This window comes from Motacilla alba, chromosome 3 (assembly GCF_015832195.1).
Source record: "Motacilla alba alba isolate MOTALB_02 chromosome 3, Motacilla_alba_V1.0_pri, whole genome shotgun sequence".
In the NCBI taxonomy this organism is placed as follows: domain Eukaryota; kingdom Metazoa; phylum Chordata; class Aves; order Passeriformes; family Motacillidae; genus Motacilla; species Motacilla alba.
The window spans coordinates 77,878,491-77,902,213 of NC_052018.1; the positions used below are offsets into that span (position 1 = coordinate 77,878,491).

At 35.2% G+C, this 23,723-nt stretch overlaps 1 protein-coding gene across 1 annotated transcript in view; it reads right to left on the minus strand.

The window, feature by feature from the left end:
* The window catches only part of TTC27 (tetratricopeptide repeat domain 27), a 114,726-nt gene that overhangs the window by 83,351 nt on the left and 7,652 nt on the right, over positions 1-23,723 (minus strand). The window contains exons 3-8 of the mRNA XM_038131413.1: positions 22,646-22,775; positions 14,536-14,676; positions 11,734-11,836; positions 9,281-9,445; positions 5,137-5,273; positions 2,354-2,466 (exon numbers count right to left, since the gene is read on the minus strand). Of these exons, the coding sequence (XP_037987341.1) occupies positions 2,354-2,466; positions 5,137-5,273; positions 9,281-9,445; positions 11,734-11,836; positions 14,536-14,676; positions 22,646-22,775 (789 nt within the window). The remainder of the gene's footprint in view (positions 1-2,353; positions 2,467-5,136; positions 5,274-9,280; positions 9,446-11,733; positions 11,837-14,535; positions 14,677-22,645; positions 22,776-23,723) is intronic.

The following is a 23,723-nucleotide window of genomic DNA, read 5'->3' on the forward strand; positions in this document are numbered from 1 at the left end:
GCCACATCCATGTGCAAAGCCTGAAGACAAGAAAGTACAGAAATGTAAATCTTGAAAGATAGGAGAACAACTGAATTGTTTCAATTATTTTTCCGTACTGAATCAAATCAAATTTAAAGCTATAATTTGAATCTGAATCTAGCAGTAGAACTGTACCTTAGTTGTAAGCATTTCTAATGACTGTTAGTTCTTGTCAGACTACTTTATGAAATTTTCATTTTTATGACCTGTATTTATTCTGGTTTCAAGGACAGATAAACCAGTTCATTCCAGAGTATTTCAGGAGTTGAAATCTGAGTGGAATTTAGGATCTACTGTGTTAGATGTATGATGAGGGATCTTTTCATAACAATATGAAGAAAAGTCACTAGTCATCACATCATTCAGTTTTGTAAGCTATTTTCTCGCTGCTCTTGAATCTTGTCTTAAGGAGTTTATTGAAATAAAAGAGGGAAAGAAAACAATGAGAAACAGACATTCTTTGGACAGATGAAACAGAACCTTGAAGTAACATGTACTGTGCAGCAGAAAAAGGTATTTTCTAGTAAAATAGCAAAAGCTAATTGTCAGTAGCTTACAATCAATTCTTAAATCTGATTAATCAGGTCTACCTTGACAGCCTAATAGATAAAGTATCCAGCTTAACTAATGAGTTACAAACTTTGGGATTTAATGACCCATATTTGAAACAGTGGAATTAATAGCAATCAAAGCATCACTTTCTGGGTTATGACTACATACTTGTTTCAAAAACTGATTTTGAAAGATGAAAAACATTAAAGAACATTGCTAAAGCTATTAAAAATTAAACACCTTACAGGAATTCTAAAGCTAACTTATTAATTATTAAATCAAGCATTTAGCCTCCAGATCTGCAGTCTTTACGCATTATAGCACAGAACCTGCTACAGAAGAAGGCTTGAGAAGAATATTTTGCTTAAAAGCCAATGCTAAATGCTTTAACATGTCTGTGCTTCCTCACAGACTGTCACAGCAATAGCTGGTATGGACACCAAGGGTACAGCCAGCAACCCAAGCCTAAACTCTGTTCTGTTACAAGAAGAATTCTCAAAGCTGGCATCCTATTACAACACCCTTTCTGCAACATGGCTGGATCTCAAATCTTGTCTCCATTTCTGACTGAGACACCTGCAGTTGCTTAACGTTACCCCACCCACTAAATGGCATTTACTACTCCTATAGGGAAGCAACACTGAATTTGGTTTGGTTGGTTGTCTTTAGTTTTGTCTTGCCAAACTCATATATATACACAACTGGCAGTCAAGATGGTTCCTAGCCACTGCTCAGAACATGACATTGGTGGTTTCAAAGTCAAACACCAAGATCAAGAAACCTGTTGTGCAGCCAGCCAATGTAAAACTCAAATTGTACCTTTAAAAAAAAGAAAAAAGAAAAAGAGCACTAGGCAAGTTAAAATTTCCTTCAGAAGGGAGAGAACAGGAAGGATAACATAACCTGAACATAAGACAGTACTGTGATAAAAAATACAGTGCTGATGAAAATGGTCCTCAGCAAGGGAAAGGCTTTGCCTTGACTCGAGTCAGTATGGAAAACTAAAAGTGAGTGGGCTAAGAATTTATGTCAACCCACTCCCCACTACATGCTCCTCAAACTGGATCAAACAGATTCCATCATTTTGCAACTCATAGACCAGAAAAGCACTTTGACAGTCAGTGATAGTGAACACTGCACCAAAGTCACTGACTGACTATATTATACTTCTGCATACCATAACTTCTGATCCTCAAACCTCAAGCCTGCCTTTTCTTCTCCTACGCTATCTACATGACCCATGTAGAATATAATTTCTGAAAGTTAGGGGAAAAAAAAACAAGGTGCAAAATCACAAGGACTTCACACTATGGCTTTTAACTAGCAATGGACACTGAATTTATACAAACATTCCCATTTCAGTGAATAGCAGAGCAGTGTTTTGCTTGATGGTTGATCCTCACAGCAAGCTGCCAGCTGCAGAACCTGAAATATGTTTTCAAAATCTACTGAAGTGTTATCGCTGTATGGAAGCTAATGCCAGCTGATATTTGAAATGTAATTAACCTGAAACTCAAATAATATAAATTTTTTTAAAGATAAAACAACAATATAGCTATTAATGAAATACTGCTCGAATTCTGAAATAGACACTTCAGCTCACTGTGAGAGAACTGAAAATGTTATCCATCTATAATGCAAATCTTTTAGCCTTTTAGCCAGACTATATAATAAGGAAGGAAAAAGTCCCATCAACTCACCGTTTCATTATTTCTTTGTAACAATGATTCATGCAATTGTTTGTTTGGGTTTTTTTTAAAGTAACCATAAACTAACTTACCATATTCCAAGGATTACAGCAAGCTCTTCTGCACACAAATCAGGTACCTGGTACTGATCAGCATCTGCTAATTTTATCTCATTAAGCACCGTGTCATCATTTAAATCATAATTCTGTTGGAAGAAAAAAAATTAAAATATTTAAATTATGCCTTCAAAATATGAAAAAATATATACTTGTTTGAAAAAGGATAATGCTACCATTGAAGAATGACACAATGGAAAGTAATTTACCATTATGACAGAATAACTAAGTAATGAAGCCAGTACAAGGAATTATCATCCAGAATATTTCTCCTACAAATATACTGTTTCTTATGCACAAAGAACAGCATTCAGAGCAACTCTAAGGTTAGGTAATATCAGTTTTCTATTTAAATAAACCTGAAGGCAGCTTCCTTTTCCAAACTGTTGCTCATAGAACTATCAACAATTTCATCTTCTATTATACATACAGACAACTGAAACAGATTGATGTTATGGTCATTAATGCAAGTTTTCAGGCTAGCCACCTTGGACATCTGGGAATTTGAGGATATCTCTTTAAGTATCAGTAAAACCCAACTACATAAGCCATGACTTCTGGCAGCAAAGGTAAATTAAAAAAAAAACAGAACCTGAAAATACCTCATTGAGCCAGCACGTTCTGAAAACATCCTGGACAACTACCTGTGATTTTCCAAAAAATTTCCCCTGGAACACACTTTTATTTAAAGAGTCTTTAGTTTTACAAAAAAAAAACAAAAAAACCAAAAAAAACCATATAGTTCACTGTCTATCATTTATTTAACTTGAAGAAGAAAATTATATAATCTATGTCTCAAATGTGTAAATTACCATGTTCGTAGAATCTGTGTTTGAAAACAATGAAAGATTTCCTTGGCTGCAAGCAAAGAGGAACTAGCTGTAATACTACTTCTTCCTACTTCCCTTGAAAAACAAACCCAAACCAAAACAACTGAAACCAATTATCATATTACTGGTTTTTAGTTACCAGTAGTAGTTTTTACTAACTATTAAAAACAGATAATGGATTCATATTAACAGTTTTTCAAATTTCCTATTAATTTCCCTTCAGTGTTCCAGTAGTAGCTGTTTCTCATTCATATCTTCCTTTGGCAAGGTCAAAATGAAGGGCCACAGAAGAACAAAGAGCAAACAGGAATGCTTTGAAGTGGGTTATATGCATTCATCAACAGCATTTTATCACTATATAAATGAAAGGAAATTGTGATTTGACAGAGAATGTGAAGAAAATAAGTTTTTATTTTAAAAGGACAAGGAAGTTATTCACAGTTTTAAAGTCAAATTTATTACCATCATTTTCTTCTCTTACTCCATTAGACTATATAAGGATTATCTACCACTTCCAGTGGAAAGTTATTTTAGAACTAGTGTAATGATACTTCATCAGGTGTAACCTAAATTACAATTTAATTTATACGGCAATTAGTTAAAAATTTCCTCCTTCAGGTCTAAGTGATTTTTAAAATCTAACTTGTATAAATGGTACTAATTACTTTAGCTTCACTACAAATATTGATCAACTGAACTCAACTGTAACTGTATGCCAGAGCTTTAAAGTATGACTTCCATTCCTAGATATAAAAAGAACCTCCTCAAAACATAAAAACAAGTCTGAACTGTTTAAAACTGTGATCAAACTATTTTAACATACCACATCATATCAAGAGTCCCTATGCATCACCTCAAACCTCAGGCTTTCCTTTCACAGCAACCAACCTGGGAGCAAATACTTCAGAAATTTGTGAGTAACCGGAGGGCAAACACTCAAACAATATCCCAGTTAGGAACTCTGAGAACAATGCATCCCATCATTCAGTTCTAGGTAAGTTGTAATTGAAGTCTATAACTAAGTGTGACATTCACCAGGCAGCCCCTCCCGCGCTCTCACTATCCTATAAGGGGTTGCCATATGTAGTTCTACCACAAGCCTAAGCTGTCACACATGTAGTCAACCTTGTTTCATCAAATCAAATGCAACACCAAGGATGTGGTAATGGGCAAACAAGAAAAATCTAGATTAGTCTCCTAAGATATTTATGCATTCAATTTAGAAATAGAGAAGTATTAACTATTTTTTTTTTCTTAAGATCCCTGCTTGACCTGGAAGTCTACCAAGGCACAATATTTTTTAATAAAAGCTTTCCTGCTTGAAGTATAAACTTGGGACCATAATGGCTCAATTCATATCTGGCTTCTTTAGCAAGTTCAAATAAATTTAAATCTCCTTATGGGGGAAATATGCCATCCTAAATGAATACAGTGGTTCTCAAGCAATTTATAATTGAAGTTATCATGCATACCCTTAAGATCATCAGAACCAACTCACATAATTCAAGCCACAGGAATAAGTACAGCAATATCCTATCTTTGCACTGTAACTGAATACGTCTGCCAGTCCACAGGAATCTCTGAAATCTTGTGATGCCTTGCAGGCTACTTTGAAAATCTGCCTCTCACCTGTTTTCCTAGCTCCATCATTCTTAGTCACTAAAAATTAATGCATGAACTGTAGAAAATCATATTTGCAAACATGCTCTTAGTTGAGTAGCCACATCTGTCTTGCAGACATTCATATGTTGTGTTACCCCATGCCCTTTAATACTAGGCAAACTACTGCCCCACAGTTCTTCCACAAACTTTCAAAAACCCTAGCTAAGTTTCTCTAGGCACAACACACTTTTCTGTAGCAGACACCCAACAAAAGCCTCAGAACATTTTCATTTTAAGAAATTAAAACAATTCTTCTCAGATACATACTATTGTCAAGCTTTCTAGAGGTGTTGGAGCTGGACTTAGTTCACTGTGAGGAAGGAAGAACCCATCTGTTCTTTGGACATCCAAAATAAGCTGTGCAACGTATTTTTCCTGAAATCGTGTTCTCTTCCCCAAAGCACCTACAGAAAACACATTTATAATAATGAACACTAAAAACCAGTTATCTAATAGTATACTAGAGTGTTACTACCAAAAAAAACCCAGACAAAATAGAGAAATACATTGAGAATTAACCTATGAAATTTAGCAGCGGTTGGCCTCTGCTTGATCTCATTGCAGTGTTCTCACTGCCAGGAAACATACAAAGTAATACACATTACAAACACACAAACACAGCTGTATAGGTCTTGCAAAGCTGCTTTTAATTAAATTTCCCGTAACCCAGCATTTTGAAAACTCATAGTCATCAAGTTTCATCAATTCCCTGCTTATTTCCAAGCAATAAACCAGAAACAATCGTTCAAGTCGCCTGCTAGAAGTTAGTGACTACATGGAGATATTTATGCAAATGAAAATCCCATATCTTACAGGCCACCATTTTAAATATTTCAAGTAAATATATTTTCATTTTAAATATTTCAAAAAGAGTTAGATCCTTTGAAGAAGGATCACAGACACGATGTTACCAGAGTATGGCATGTAAGATACTGTAAAAGTAATATTGGGAGTGAGTGAAATAGCAAACCAGTGAAGGCTCTATAATGAATTAACCAATATTCAGAATGCACAACATGAAACTCCACTCAGTGTTGCTTCGTCAGTTTCTTATTGGACCCACTGGCAATTTTTATTAGGTTTTAAAGGGGTAATTCACACTGATACCAAATTGTAAGGAAAAACACGTCTGTTCCTCTTCTGTCAGCAACTTGCTTGCAAAATGCAGAGAAATAAAAGAGTAATTTCAGGACAGTAACAAAAAATAACAGAATTTTAGCTCCTAACCAGGGCCAAAATGGAGCTAACAATTACTCTATAAAATCTGAAGGTTTGCTTGTTTATTATTACTGTGATACAATGCTCAGGCAGTTTAAAATGGAGGAATGAGAGCTAATCCACTGCTAGCAATTCATCTGCTGCTTTTGCAGAAGCAATTAAGATGAAATAAAGTCCTTATTGTTGTGATAATTTTGAAAAAGCTTCAGTATATAAAATCTTTGAGGTAAAGATGATTGACTGCTCATGTGACAAAGGCCTGAAGATGAGGCCATGGTACATAAGCCTCAATCAGCAAAGGGACTGAAATAGCAATCACACAGTTTTCTTCCTGAAAGTGGAAAGAGATGAGTAGGGAAGTCAGAAATTAAACTGATTTCTCCTTTTCTGCCAATTACTCCTTTTAGTGGAAAAGCCCTGTATTACGAGTTTATGAAGAAATGAAAAAGGTTCTAAAAATATCACTTTGAAAATCACACAGCACACTTCAGAGAAACACACACAGCAAAATACCAGCAAAATACTAATTTTACACAGTGGCATTCCATTCTCTATTTTAACATTGCTTGAAAATCACTATGCTGTAAATTCACTTCCTGTTATGTTTTACTGCCTAGAGAACTGAAGGAAACACTTGCAAACTTATTCTGGATACCAATAAAATTGCTTACTACCACTCAGAAACTGTGATTTGTTTATGCTCTCATATGCACACACCTCCCACCCCATTTTTAAACCTAGGAATTTCTTGCTATCACAGGGACAAAATACTGGTTTTTGCTTGAAAAATATGTATCACATGCGTTAAAGCTGAGAAAAAATTTGGTTGGTTTATACCACTACCACCACAGCAGTGTTCAAGGCCGGCTGGATAACGCCTTGAGAAACCTGCTGTACTGACAAATGTCCCTGTCCTTGACCTTTAAGGTCTCTTTCAACCCTTAACATTCTATGGTATATCCTCACAAAGTAAAAGGGAGCTGCACAGAAACTTTACTTCCTGTTTCATATTACAAGTTCCCAGAGATGCGTTATTGGGTATGAAAAGAATAAACACATCTCAGAGTTCAGCATTATTAATCCTCTAGATCTGTTGAACTTGAATTTACTTTGGATTACTACTCTTCATTTCGCTAAATTTATATGCAAGAAGGATATTGGAAATTGCTTTGTAGAGTTATTGATGGTTATGACTCATTGTGAGGAGCATAACGATGCTTTTCAATAAAAGATGAACACTATACATATTTGGATTAATGGGATTTAAAAAACTTACATAAACCAAGTATGATTTATTCACATATTACTGAAATAATTTTGGAAAATATTGGTTCTAAAAATTCTGTTGTAAGAACAATATATATTTCCATGCTGTAATACAATACTCAGCAAGTAAGGATTACAACCATTAATGCATATGAACTTCTCCAAATCCTTTCCTTAAAAGGAAATCCCTCCCAAAAGCCTTAAAAATGTCTTTGCTAGAGATGTGATTTTTACATTAAACCAAAGTCTTTTTCGATGATGCAACATTCCTCCCATTTAGCCCAAATATGCATGTCAAATGAATTTGTCTAGAATGCCAACAATTCCCACACGTTCAGTTCAGTTCATATGCCTTCAGGTTAGACATAACTATGTTAATAGATTTATGGAGATAAACCACAGAACATTTAGGAGTTTCACAACATTTTTTCCAAGATACTGTATCACCATGATCTTTCTCTGGGACTATCATAACCTCTTGGTAAAGTAATAAAAAATATAAATAATTCCACAGCATTCAATCTTTTTTTTCCTTCCCCAAACAAGATACTTTTTTCTAAGTTAGGTTTAAGGAAATTATAAATCCAAAATCTGAAGATCTCCTTTAAAGGAAAAAAAAAATCCAACATGAAGACTGTCTCTTTGATTTTATTTACTCTCAGTTAATTGCATTTTTATAGCTAGAGTACCATCATAGGTACTGATGTTTTTAATAAAAAAAAAAAAAGAAAATTTTTTACTCATTTTAAAGAGAAGTACTTTATGATAACAAAGTTGGCAATAAATGCCACACTTGGAACATACCACATGCACAGATTTTGTTGCATACAGGGAAAAGAGGATAGGATCAATTGAAATGTATAGATTTCCTTCAGATATAAACAATTATGTTTTATTTCCATTACACATCTTTCAAAGTAAGCTTTTAAAATCTTTGAATAAATGAGCATGGAGTCCCACATAATTTCTGAGAGTTTGTGTTTCTTTGGGTTTTGATTTGGTTTTTTGCATGTTTTAGGGGGTTTTTTTCTGCTGATGGCTTGGGTTTTTTTGAATTAAATTATCAAAATGATTCATGGTATAAATAGGATTAGCTGCAGCTCCACCCTAGATATGAAGGAGCATGAGCCTTGTGACATACAGGGATATAATAAGCAAGGAAGCTGCAAGTTTCAGTTCCTTAGCACTTTCCACTATTAAGTCTACAAGAAAAAACTAGAAAAAGATTTTTTACATTTCTACTCAGGTACAATCATAAGTTCTCACAAAGAAAAGGTGTGATTTTATGTCATTTTGAGTGCCTAGCAGGACTAGCTAGACCATAGTCCCATATCTATACATGGAAAGTTCTAAGTGCAGAACTCTGATCCTCCTGCCACCAAAGAATTGGTTCTGAAAGGATAATTATAAAGTCTCCATAGTGACTGAATCCTTGTGATTTCTGTTCATCAGAAATTTAACTTCCCTACTTATTTTCTGTGATGATACCAGTACCGGGAGTGACTTCCAAAAGCTATTTACACAGAGTAGATCTAGGCTAGTGGCACAAAAGGTGAAAGACTGCATCAAATCATCATGCAGACACCTTTATAAGGGTCTCCAAACAAACAAAACAAAACAAAAAATATTCATCATGACACCAGCAGATGCAACTAGACATAGAATTTGACAGGAAACACTAGAAAGAAGGCTTATAATACCCCAACTCCTCAAATAACCATTCAGGAATGATTTTTTAACTAGATGTCCTATTTCTCTTCCAAGCAATACTAATTCTTGGAAGCCAAGTACGACCTACCTGTTGAACATCAGGCTTTCTCAAAGTACAGTTATTTATTCCTTGGATATGTCATAAAAAAACCCCAACAAGCCATAGGTTAGTTTGGTCCAACCAATCATCCTCTTAGACTTTACAAGCAAAACTTACCTGTAAGGTTAATCTGCAGTTTTGTTATGTCTTTAGCCATACTGAAACAGTGTTTAGCTTTTTTATATTCATAGTAAAACAAAAATGTATAGGCAGACTCAAGATGGAACTGAACTGCTAAGTGCCAGCTTTCACCACCTGTGAACAAAGCCTCTGCTTCTGTCACTGCAAATTAAGAAAAAGAAAAGAGATGAGAATGCAGTTCAGGAAAATGGTTTTTTAAAAATACCATTTTACCAATATACTATGAGAGAAAGTCTGTTGCTCTTTACATTTTCACACATTTAAAAATTCACTGACAGTGTATAGAAGATATATGTGATTTAAAGTGTTTTTCAAGTTTTATATCTAAGGCTTATTACCAGAAAAAAGAAAAGTTCAATTTTTGCTTATATTTAACAGCAAAGTTGAAGTGGGAAATATCATCTCTGCAGAAAATAAACAACTCTAATTGTATTGGACCTTCTAAAGAACACAAAACCAAAATATTTAGCTAATACCCACCCCTTAAGTAGAAAGCTTCTAATTAAAGTTTCAACAGCAGATCAAGCATTGAAGGGTGGCTTAGGATTCGTAAGACATTTTCTGTTTGGTTGTTTTTTGTTTGTGTGCTGAGGTTTTCTGGTTTTGTTTTTTTAATAATTATTGACTTCCTGAGTGATAAGGATCATGTCCTCCATCTGAACTGGAGAAAACAGATCTGAAGTCTTTAGGAAAGGAGACTTGACATTTTTTCATCCAGCATAAAAGCATCTGTATTTCTTATAGATTTAAGTTCCATCAAAGTGCAGTAAGTTGCAAGAGAATATTCCTGCAAATACAGACATTAAGTTGAAAATTATTCATGCTGATTAGTCTTAAATGGAAGTGGGTTTTTTGCTTCATGCTTTATTTCTGCATTTTGCAAAAATATTTAGATAATAAGAATTTCAAAAAAGCTTACAGCATCACAGTACTTAAAAAGGACTGGTTACCCAGTTATAGCACTGAGGCTGCTTCTTAATGATGTTTAATTTTTCAAACAAGCTTTATTAATGGTGTTTAAAAGCCTTACTATAAAAAATTGTATTATCAAGGATTTTTAAACATTTTCTCTGAATTTTTTGATTTTTTTTAATTTAGAGATTGGCAGTCAAACCTAGCATGAACAGATTTTACTGTTTAAACCTCCTAGGCTTTTTTTTTTTTTTGTTAGTACTTGTTAATCCTCAAAACCTTTCACTTAATATAGAAAGCTGCTAAGTCTGAATATAGTTTTTACACAGCTTTTTAAATTTACAAAATCAGAATTTGCATAGATAAATCCTGCCTAGTAATAACTTTTTCAAAGATGAGATTTTTTTTTTTTTTTTAACCCACGAACTTGTAATTTAAAAATATTACTCCAAACCTACAAAATACTGGACATGCAGGTACAAGTGGAAACGACACAAAAATGCAACTATTGAACAGAGTGACACAATATAATTTCAAAAGAAAAAAAATCAGGTTATAGTGTTTAATCGTGCATTACAACTAGATTTTCCACAGCCAGCAAGTTTCAATGAGCTGAATACAAGAGTACTTGTGCTAAGGCCATAGAATGAGCTCAAATGGCACACTGAGAAGCAGACTTACCACTGCCTGAATACCATTTACTCACAGTGCTTGCTAAGTTTAGGCACTTTGAGACTTCAAGGACCTTTGAGGAAAGCTTCACATCAGTACTAGTATGGATGTAGTGGCCCAGAAGCACTTATGTCCCAAATTTACGACATCCTTCTGGAACCCCATACCGTGTTTGGCACATGGCCAAAGGGATGGGACACTGGACCAAATCCCATTTGTTTTAAATAATGGCTGCTTCAGAACAGCAGGCAATCCTTGCAGCTGTCTTCCATTCAGGTGATGATACTGACCTAACACTTGAGAAAAATGTAATTTCTCCTGAATTTGAAGGTCTTTTTCTCTAGTAACTAACACAAAGTTTTCTTGAGAACTTGATGCAGACAAGCAAGTGGGTGATTCAAGACACTCACTACTCAAAGACAATAAAAGGTTTAAAAGTATTTCTTTTATGGACTATGAAGATACTTGTTTGAAATACCAGATGGCTTCAGTGAGAAAATAAACTGGTAAGAGGCACCAGGCAGCAACAACTAACAGAAAGAAACTCATTAAATATTCAGGCGTATTTTACATCATCTATCTCTGAGAACCATATCCAAGAGTCTCAAAACAAATCACTGTCAAAAAACCTTTGTCTACGATCACATTTTCATCTTAGAGGCTGAAAAATAGCATGTGCCTTACAAGTCCATGCCAACTTAAGTGAAATTCTGTTCCCTCTCTAGTCATTGCAGTTACATAAGTGTTTGATCAGCATTTTAACAGTTATGACTACAAATTCCCCTCCCCTGTGATATCTTAAAAGAGATCCTGCAAGCCAATAAAACAAGTAATTAGATATATACCTTGTTTTATACAGGCCTGGGCAAGAGTAAATAGCTCAGGTGATCTCTCCTCCAACAACTGCTGGTGAATATTTACACATCTTAGAGTCCACCAAGGTAAAGTCTGAAAGAAAATATGGATACTTCAAGTTCACAACAAGTATAGACCTTTAAAAAAATAAAAGAAAAAAAAGAAAGTGGTTTTAAAGTACAGATTTTGTGGTCTATTCAATTCTAGTTTCTAAAAAATACAAACCTGTCTAAAATAGCTGTTTTATTATAAAAAAATAACCATAACCTAGTGTAAAGATGAACATATCCAGGCAGTTCTACAGTGCTCCAAGGGTTTGATGGATTTTCCCTCTATTAATTTGTCTAACTGCTCTTTGAACCCTGCAGATCTTTAGTACCACCATCTGGTAAAAAACGCTGTGAACAGCAGAAAAAAGGCATACTTGCATACACTTATTTTGGAGCAGCCATTCGCTACTTTGATTTCACAGCTCCTAATTCTTGTAACAGAAAAGGACCAAAATAAAACTAAAAACCCAAATCCAGCTGTTTCCTACTTATCTTCTTTTGCGTCACATAGATAATTTTAATAGAAAGCCATGATCTCATTCTTCAGCAATCTTCCAGCCTGAAGAGTCCTAAACTATTTAGTTACTGTTTGCACGGAAGCCATTCAGTATTTCTGATAATCCACTGTCATTCTTCTATGCCTTATAATGCTTCTAAGCATTTTTTCCTGTTCTGTTTGACCTTTTTTTTATTTCTTCAGGTGGCAGCATAAACGAGCCTGAGAGGGGCAGAAGAGGAGCAGAATTGCTCTTGAGAACACATTACAATCACAATTGAAAGTCCTAATGTCTGTATGTTGAACTTCAGAAGGGCAAAGGTCTTACTGAACTAAGCAATCACTGTACAGCAGGCAGAGCTGAACCACAGCCCAAGAAATACCTGGTTTTAGAAAGCTTTGCACACAAAGCATAAATTCCCCACAGTCTCTAAACCTCTTCTCTAGTTGCAAGAGGAGAAAATGCATGGAAAAGTTAATTTTAATATTCTAGTCTCAAAATTATACTTAAGATTATAATCTGTGAATGTAGAGCACACCTCTACAGATGCTCTAATGATCGCTATTTATTCTGGTGCTGCTAGCACACCAATCGTTTTCTATGAAAGATGTTTGATTTAGAAGCACCCATCTTCGGAACTTTTTATGCAGGTATGCTTCAGACTGACCTAAGGGTAGTGCAGTATTCAAGCACAAACATCTAAACTAATTATATAGAGCTGGTTCTAATGTTCCTAGAAAGGAACTATCAAAAAGAATAATAGCATCCATTTCCAAGAGCAATGAAAGATGACTTGATAACAAGCTGGACAGAGTAAAGCACACAAACAAGCTTCATGAAAGGGGTCAGATCCCAACATTTCATCATTTATTTAGAAACCTAAAGGCAATTTAAGTAACAAGTTTCAAATTACTTGAGTTTAGCTTTTTACAATGAAGTATTAATTTTCCCACACAACGGAGTATCCAGCTTAATGATACAATGTCCTGAGGCCTTATGCTTACCACTTAGAAATTATAGAATCAGTGAGAATATATTTTTAAAGTTTTAGATAAACCAGCTGAGCTGTGTACAATAGTCTATTGTCAATGTTTTTTGGGAGCCAAGTTGAAAACTTGCAGATTATTTTTAAGCATTTACTCTTACATGTAAAGTAGCATACAGGGCTTTATTAATGCTTTAGATAATACATTTTAAAGCATTTTACCTTGTTCTAAGTTTATGTGCACTACTATTAAAGCAGCAAAACTATTAAGAGGCCACCTTTGAATCAAGCTGAAAAAAAAAGGGCAAGCTTTAATTGCTACACCAACCTGTTGATGAAAGTAGTTCCTAACAGTTGTTGCCTTTGAACTACTATTCAAACTTAATGTAGACAAAAATAATTGAACCTCAATCCTGTAGAATAAAGCTCCCCATTATGTATTTCTTAGAGAAGGCATCTGGGGAATTTTCTATACCAGGTACATTTTCTCTTTCCCTGACTGACCCAGTTGCTGAAATTCAACAGCACTCATCTGTGAATAAGAGAGAAAACGATGGAAGAACTTGGCTTCCAGAAATGCAGTACAGCCAACATCTCCCACACAGTTTAATTCATCACTCATACAAAGACCCAGCTGGGAATGGATGTTGTCAGCCAAGCATAAAGAGAGGCCATGTGGCATTTTGATCTCTAGCCAAATTCTGTTCAACTGGAATTCAATAAAGGGAAGTTGCTGCTGTTAAAAGTCCCTCACTTCCAGAGAGCTGCTACCAACCAGGCTGCTGCCGAACTACAAGGGAGCTACAGACCCCCTAAGAGGTGCTTCATCATGTCTGCTTGTTTTTAGCACTCATACACAACAGAGATTTAGAGTTAGAATTCGTACAGTAGCAGTTAACAGTATCCAAAGGACATGTAAGCTGCACTACTGGGCATTCCCAGTGATCCCCCTGACAAATAATACTACAAAGTACGTGTCTTGATAAAGTTGGCTGCATTAAATTTTCTTATTTTTCCAGCTAATGAAGACACCTTTCCTCTCTTTTAGAGAAGACAGTGAGTAAATAGCTTATCTTTAAGAAAAAGAGACTTGTGATTAATTGCAATCACTCTGTTTTAACTGTTTCTTAGAAGGAAGACCCCCAGAGCTACAGGAAAAGAAATAGAAGTCAGAATGATTCAACGAGGTACGAAGAAAAGAACAAGAGAACCAATTAAGCAGTAGCTGGTAGTCATAGCCATTAGTCACATACTTCTTACCTGGAGAGATGTGAGTTTGTGTCTTGAATTCACAAGGATTATCCTGGCTATAAGCAGCAAAATAGGATGAGAAGTCAAAGTATAAACTGATTCACCATCTAGAACTAGCATCTTCAGAATAGCTGCATGCAGCATTTTTGGCTAAAAGAAGGGGAAAAAAATATAATTTTCAGGAAACTTAAGTTTATTAAAAATAATGTAATATAGAACAGAAAAAAAAAAGCTATTGAAGTATTTAGCGAAAATGTCTGGTCAAAACATAAAAAACAAACCCAAAAAGCAAAACCAAAACAATACCTAAACTCTGTCTTTAAGTGGCCCAACCTTTTACCAAGTCATGGTAAATTCTGTACTGTTTCTTGCTGTCCTGGATACACAATATCAACATGATCTGGAAGACACTGATTCCCTCCCACCTGAAATGCAGGTGTCATCCAGTCAACTAACCCCAAACACATTCCAATAACATAATCATTCCCGTGATCTAAGGAGAAAAGCTTGGTAAATCCATGCCATTCAATTTGCAATCACAGAAACAAAACAATTTTATCATTAAATTAATCCTACAGCACTGAAACACACTAGATATTCCTGCAGTGTTGTCAGTATATCTTATCATTTTCTTTCCCCAGAGGGAGCTTCCTGTTGGAATGGCATCAGAGCAGCAATATCAGAGCCCTTTTTCCCTTTGTCTGATAAATAAAAACGTCTCTCTGCTTTGGATGCATTCCTGTATGATGTTCTCTGCAGTAACTCTTTCACTTAATGGCCCTGAGGTATCTCTCCAGGAACTCTCTCAATGGTGATTGTCATCTGACAGTCACCTATTCTGCCCTGCCTTTTAACACAATGAAAGCATTTGAGCAGTTTATCTTCAAGCTCAGGGAGATGTCCATTTATCAGTCTATTCCTGGCTCTCATATGACAGATTTCCTTAATGAACAAAAAAATAAGGTTTTAGTTTTCAGTTAGTATAAAAGGGGCAGGAAAAGGGAATGGAAAGGAGAAAGTAGAACAGAAGGTTAAATGACAGTTTGCACTGAAGTCACTTGCCTGAGAAAGATTCTGATCAGTCTACACAACCAAGGTATGAGTTACTTGAATCATATTTCAGCTTTTTAAACTAAACAAATAGAGTAATTCCTGAGTTACTTGAAACTCTTTTCAATATCTGTATCAACAGGTTATATCGAAGACAAAAATTGTTAAACTATATGAATCTCCAACATCACTTTTTAATAACAGAGTAATCTTTAAGTTTATTCTGTCAGGTTTATACTGATTTACTACGGGGTTTTTTTAGTTTGCATTAGCATTGAAAATACTTTTACTTTGCAGACAATGATTTGGGACAGAGGGGAATTCCTGTATGACATCACTGAAGCCATTTCAATCCCACTGTGGAAAATGATGATCACAACAGTCAGACAAACCACTTGAGAATAAAGGAAAGAAACTGCCAACTAGAAATATACCAGATCTGTTGCACCTCTAGCCATTCAGAAAGGAAGAACCTTATCAACAATCTGTAATTTTGAGAGGGGAAAGTCATCAATCAGTACTTCTAAAGATTAATTTTTCAAATACACAAACAGACACACGTATACATAGTGGGACACTCAATACAGTTTTCAGTTCAATGTAAACTTTTTCCTATCTGCAAGTTTTTGATTCTTTCTATAATCAAAGTAGACCACACTTAAAATACCCAACCGGAAAGCAAAGGAGATTTGTTACAAAACCTTTTTCAGAAACAGCCTTGCAATGCTAGAGTTATCTGTACTTGATGTACTTAAACTACAGTTTAAGCACTGTAGTAACAAATTAATCTCAAATTCACATTTCAAGTCCTTTACCACAAAACTCGGTCCTGCTAATGTAACATTAACAAAGAGTGAGGGAGGAAGAAGGGAAAGTTGAAATGACATTTTACTGCCTTGAAAATAAGCCAACAAGTCTCAGAGCCAATGAACTGCTATCTTCTATTTTAACAAATCCATGTCCTTTTTCATGAAATCAATCCCATCCAGAAAAGCAGATATCCTTCAGCTTTGGCTGAGAAAGTCTAAATCAACATTCATTTTTCCAGCCTATGCTCTCTCTAAGACTGCATTATCTATGCAGAATTCACTGCCCTGAGGTAGTCTTTAAGGTGAGAGAACAGCTACAAGTAAGAAGTAGATGTTTAAGGTGTTATGGCTTCAAAAACTGCAAAGTTAAGAACAAAAGTCCACCAAAATCTCTAAAACATTGGCTAAGAGCAAAAAAGAAATTCTGAGCTTGTGTTCTTGTGTTTAAACACCTAAATATAAAATGCGTTGAACCCATCTTGTAGCTCCAGAACTTCATGTACCTCAAAACAGCCACAACCCAACACTTGCTAATATAATGCTCCTTACCTAGTAAATCTGGGTTAGATTTTTGAGTCTTTCTATTCTTCATCAAACTTGACATCACATAGTGTAATTATCTTATTCAGGAATAATGTTCTTAAAGCACAGAAACATATACTAGATAATTACTTCATAACATATGCAAAGAAATCACTGGAGTAGTCATGCAGGTTCTGCTGGACCAGCAAGTGTTTCTGTTTGACCATCACAAATTAACACACAAAATACACACATATTAAGCTTAATTCACTCTAGATCCATATTTTTTAATCTCTGAAGCACAGCTGTCTCTATATTTAACTTACTAACAGTAACTTAATGGCTATTATTTAGTTACTACTACTAAAGCCCTAAATCAAGCTCGACAGTACTCCTGTGAATTTCAATTTTCACAGTATTTCAAAAGTATTTTCCAGCACAACTGGAGCCACCTGAGTAAAGATAAAAATCAGAAGAAAGTTCCTGCCATTCACACTCAATACCTCTAAAAATAGTGTATGAGAATTTTAGTTTAGGGAATTAGTGTTCTTTTCTTGCTAATGATAGTGACTAGAAGCAAAGTGAGGATTCAGCATGCTTTTACTTCTATATTGAGAACCACTCTGGCCTTTGTAACATTTCATCAGCTCTTTCTGTCTTGGGGATCCTTCCCCTGTATATAAAAAGGTAAGTACAGACATAAAGAAATAGATAAAGCCAGGCTAAAGGCTCGGGAAGATTTGATTCAATGGAAGCAAAGGTGAAGTGTAGACAAAAATTATTGGATCAGGAAGCTGCTGCCTGTGGCCACTAAGCCATATATATTTGGCTTCTCATATTTTTAAAAATACAAAGACTACTCCACAACAATTTGTCATTTAGCAAAGCTAAGGTGATCTACCTTTCAGATTAACAGAGGACATACTGAGGTTACCTGCCAAAGGTTTGGTCCTTGAAAACAGAATTCACTCTTTAGACTTGAAGGCAATGGAAATACTGCTTTTGTTTGTAACTGCTTTTCTCTTCAACTTTCTGAAAAGGAGGCAAGATTACACAGCAGGCTGTCTCCAGTTTGACAAGCCAAATCACTAACAGGTAACCTATGGAAAGCTGAGGTCCAGACTAAAGATAATCATGGTGAGCTCGTGCAAGCAAATCTTGCCTGAGAGAACTACATGTCAAAGTACTTTGGTTATGAAAACTCTTGTTCATAAACCCTATGAGGGTGACTTTGCTCCACTATTAAAGGAGTATTGTTGAAGTGACTGCATTAAGATTCCCCCTTCTGTTCTACATTCATACCAAGGGAATGCAGGGCAAGACTGTAGGCTACTTTAGCAGACTATCTTTGCTGACAAGACTCTGCCTCCGGATTTAGCCTTTATCACCCATCCTTATATTCCCCACAAGAGGGAGAAATCTGCATAACTTTCAAAGCCTGTATCTTGCTGGTCAAGCACAGACTTTTTTCTTCCTAGCTAATGCATGCTAATAGAAGCCAAGCATCTGGGCCTGAAAAAGGAATTCACAACAGACTGAATGAACAAGACTAAGGAATCATACTGGATTTGAGACAGTAGTGCCACATAGTACATTGGTGTTTTTCATATTAATTATGACCATGGATATAGATTCCAACAGAAGCGTGGCAATATTTCAATCTCTTAAAGCAAAAGGATCAAATAATGCATAAAGGAAGGAGTAATAAAAACATATGAAAAAAAGAATTACTCAACTGTATTCCAAAACTTATCCTTTGGATCAGCCTGGAAGCAACAAAAAGAAGAGCAGGAACTGTTGATAGACGTATTTGGAGGACTCCTACCTGTTGTTTACATGTATTATCAATTAACAGATTGAGATCTTCCAGATGGAGCTTCTCACTGTTACCAGATATATTCTATTAGTGAATATGAAATCGGACAACAAATAAAGCAGCAAGCAGCTTGTCCCCTCAACATTCTTTATCATCAGTGGTCTTCATTAGTACTACTAGATATAATTTTCCAGTTCATCCACTAAAAATACTGAGCTCAGCTGTATGGGACAATACACAGAAGCTCTGAACCCTAAAGCAGAATAAATATGCTCCCAGTTCAACAGTTCTGCATGTTTTATTCCCTTAAATGCAGAGACAGTGACAACTCTTTTAAGACACAAGGAGCCCATTACTATAAGCCACTTATTTTAAGCACTGAGCTCATTAATGATGTTTCAGTCGAACTCCAACAAGATCAAAACAAGAACTGCTAATCCACCTTAACTAGAATCAGTACTTTTTAATCTTCCTTTACCACGTTCACTCATTTAAAAAATGCAGCGTAGTATCAGTCAGATTATTAAGTGGTGTGGTAAAGTCTCACAGTTGTTTTAGAAAACTGAAATCCATCTAACAAATAAAATGCTACTTTTGTGTGGACTCTGAAAATCACAAGTGAGTTCTGCAGGACATAAAACCAAATCTTAATAGAGTACATGAGTGTAACCATAGTTTAGAGAGAAGGCTAGACTGAAAGAGGAAAGGGAAATAAAAGACACATACTCATGAATATTGTTCATTGAAGACATCCAAGAGGCCCCTACTAGCAACTCATCTTAAAGAGGCTATTTTATTTATTCTTCACTAAAATAATTACAGTCTCATGCAGCCTTACTGCACTCATAAGAAAAGAAGTTAGGTGGGAGCAAAAATGAAGCTATGTCACTGATCCAGAGGTGAAAGGATAGAAAGATTTCCAAGGATAGAAATGGCAGCAGCTATATATACTGGAAACAAAGACTAATCAAATAAAGTGTTCTGAAAATAAGAGTAACAGTTTTTAAAATATTCATTATATAAATGAGACATTGTAAAGCTGAAATTTAGTGACATTACTTAGACCAGGCAAAAAGAAACACAAAGACATAATTTTTTAACCTTGATGTGGGAAAAATATTTTTCATTTGAAAACCTGGAAAATGGATGATCTGTTTAAAAAGGGATTGTATCAACCTTGATGACAGAATATGGAAGGTTACAACAGACGGAGAAAGTTAAGAGTTCCATTTTTAACCCACATTTTCTGAATATCTGTGTATGCATGAGAGGAAAGCTGGATTAAAGGAAACACAAAATTGTCACTATTGAGATGTTCATTTTAAAGAGTCCTCATATACTAAGAATCCTTGGAATGAAAAGTACATGGAGAGAATTCAAAACATAATTCAAAACCTTTTGAATTAAGACTTTTAATAAAGAAGAGAACTGTATATTATATTTCAGCACATAAGTGCATAGTGCTCTTGGAAAAAAAAAAACCAAAAACATTAACATGTCAGAAGACAATACAGATAGCAGTAATAGAAATAAAGGTAAACTTCTCCCTCAATGCATAAATAGCTAAACCTTGATGTTCATTTTAAAGAGTCCTCATATACTAAGAATCCTTGGAATGAAAAGTACATGGAGAGAATTCAAAACATAATTCAAAACCTTTTGAATTAAGACTTTTAATAAAGAAGAGAACTGTATATTATATTTCAGCACATAAGTGCATAGTGCTCTTGGAAAAAAAAAAACCAAAAACATTAACATGTCAGAAGACAATACAGATAGCAGTAATAGAAATAAAGGTAAACTTCTCCCTCAATGCATAAATAGCTAAACCTTGAAGCAATATGGAAGTCTGACAGAGTCCTCATTAGAAATAAAGTCTGTTTTCCCTTATAATCTCTTGCCAGTTTAGTTTCTGCAATACCATCCCTGCATAAGCAAACATATTTCAGAGCATCACACTCCCAGACACTGCAGAAACATAACAGAAACCAAACAGGAGATCATGTATTTCCTCACTCAATAGGGAATTAGTATCTCATTCTTCCAGACATTAAATGAAATTGCTTGGTAGAAAGAAGGATTTGGGGTGACCTAATTGTGGCCTTCCAGTACCTGAAGGGGACCTACAAGGAAGAGGGAGTGAGTCTATTTACAAAGGCATGTAGCGACAGGACAAGGGGGAGTAGGTTCAGGCAAGGAAATTCTTTGCTGTGAGGGTGCTGTGGCACTGGAACAGGGTGCCCAAAGAAGCTGTGAATGCCCTTTCTCTGGAAGAGTTCAAGGCTAGATTGGATGGAACTCTGGTCTAGTGGAAGGAGTCCCTGCCCATGGCCAAGAGCTTGGAACTGAGTGATCTTTAAAGTCCCATCCAAGCCAAAACATTTTATGATTCTATGAAATGGTTAATAGAAATTATGAATACTGTATTTTCCAGGTCTCTGAACTCTGTCAGTGACAGCAATCTTTTGAGCATCATCTTCGGCTTCAGACTGCATTAGATTGCAACCTGTGCATACACACTAACATAGAATATATGGTTCTCCAGTAAACAGAAACCAAAATTTGTAAGAATATTTCAATATAATAATATTAAATATTATACCAATTACATATACCAAATATTAAACCAATTATAAAGAGACTCAATTAGGTTTTATTATTTTTACTATATATAAAGGCAAAATGAACTACTTTTCCCTTCAGAGGTAGCACACTTCAAAATATTTGCTCATTTCTCATCCCTAAAGGTTTAGTACACTTGGTTTCCACTGTTACTTATTTAGTCATCAGAAGATGAGATTTGAATTTCAAGTATTAAAAATTATGCAAAAAATAAGCCTACCTATACATACTGTGCCAGCTCTAAAAGATAAACCAAATTTATAAATATCTACTTAAAAACCAGGAGCAATACTGTATCTGAATTAGTTATTTAGAAATACAACCTTGCAAATGAACCTAAGGTAGGACTTTATGAATTATGGAAAACATGCCACAGTAAGGCAGCAGAGCCAACAGCTTTATGTGAAACTTTTCATATACTCCAACTTCCCCTCATTTCACAGCTTACAGCACTTATGCTGCTCATGGTCCATACCCTATTCTTAGTGAAATTCTAAATTCAAACTTGTGTATAGATTTAGCATTTACAGAAACTACTGATATGTTCTTCACTGACACACTGCAGTAGTCAGTATTTTACCACAGCTTTAACCCCAAGAGAAAAATCAAGAAGCTGTGCTAAAACCCCACAAGAGGAGAGACTGGACTGTGGTACTGCCATGAAGAACAAAACACACATCTCACTAAAAGAAGTTAGGGTGTTGATTAATAATCTACATAAAATGATGATAAATAAAACTGACAGCCCTCAGTTTCATCTCCCCTCCCATCATTCTCTTCTGCTTCCAAAAGCTCTGTATAAATTAGCATTTTTGTATTAATATTATCTCCACTCACTTGGCATTCAGGAGCCTAACAGGATACTGAGCATCCAAATCTACTATCTGCCAAACATTCTGCTATTTGCAAGATATGCAACTTCTACCTTTCCTTAAGGAGGGGAAATTTCTAAGCCATTTATAAACATCTTTCTTTGATCCAGCTAAGAATGTATCCCAAAATAAATACATAAAAATGTTTATTGATTGCAAATGCCCTTTGAGTAAATGCCTATATTAAAGATATCTTCTCCATTCAAACCCAACATTTCCAGCAGGATATCTTAAGTAGAGAAACAGTAACTACTTTTAGGGCACTACGGATACAACTGAAGATGCTGCAAGACCAGACAGTAGGATTGACGATTACAGCAATTCACCTAGCACCCCACCTTGCAGATGTGCCTTCTCTGACACAGTGCTATGGTTACTTGTGAAAAGCAGTGACAATAAAAGGACAGCTTATTAAAATCCAAACCTACCTCACAGAATTTCTGTAACAATGCAGGTGGCAAAAAATCCTGAAGCTTTAACTGAACAGGAGGCCCAGTCCAATTGCTTTGAACGAAGAGCTGCAAACTCCCTACACCAAGCAGAAACATCAACCTCTGCCTGCAATATAGATAAGAACAGCAATTAGCAACATATCACATTTTCACTTAAGGCTACAAGAGCTGATTAAATCTTGAGCTAGCTCAAAACCCTCAGCTTTACAAAAAAAAAAAAAAAAAATCACTCTCCTATGAGGAGGGTACAATGAATGGAATATTCAAGAATGCACACAGGAAACTAGAAGTCCTCAAAACAAACATGTTTGTTTATAAAGGTTGTAACTAATGCCAAACATCTTGGAGGCAGAGTTTATATATTTCAAAATTTAAGGCTGTACATAACTATCAGAGATCTGAAGACTAGCAAAGGATGCAGATAATACAGTATTTGCATATTGCATGGTTGTTATAGTTTCTTATGATACATCTAACTCACAGCATTTTCACAGAAAAAATACTGTATTAGCATATGTTCCAAAAGAGCATATTTTTGTTTTGACTTAACTGTTTATTTTCACTCTAATAAAAAAATTAAATTAAATCAAAAATTCAGAATACTCCCTCCAAGTTGGTTCAGACACTTTGGCAGTAAATAATATCTAATTCATTGTGGCCTTCATTTTAAATAATAGTAATTTATTGAAACATGAAATTAAGAGGCTTTGTTTAATTTCTGAAACTAGGTGTGGCAAAATTTTTTTTATCTACAAGACTAAGCTCATTTTACAATACTATGATTTCTTTAGCAAATAATTTATGTGGTCTGCAGAAGGCAAGGCACAATCTCTCAGAATTTAATGGTTAATTTAACAGATGTAGACTTTTAAGTTTATATACAAACTTCTTGTTTGTTTTATGATACCTTAATGGCTCAGAGCCTTATTGACAAAGGTCCTAACACATAGAAAATGGATCTCCTAACTACAAAAAGTTAGCATTTAAATTGTGCAGGTTTGATGTAGACACTGGTTTGTTAAGGAGTATACTTGAAACAGAATAACATAGTCCT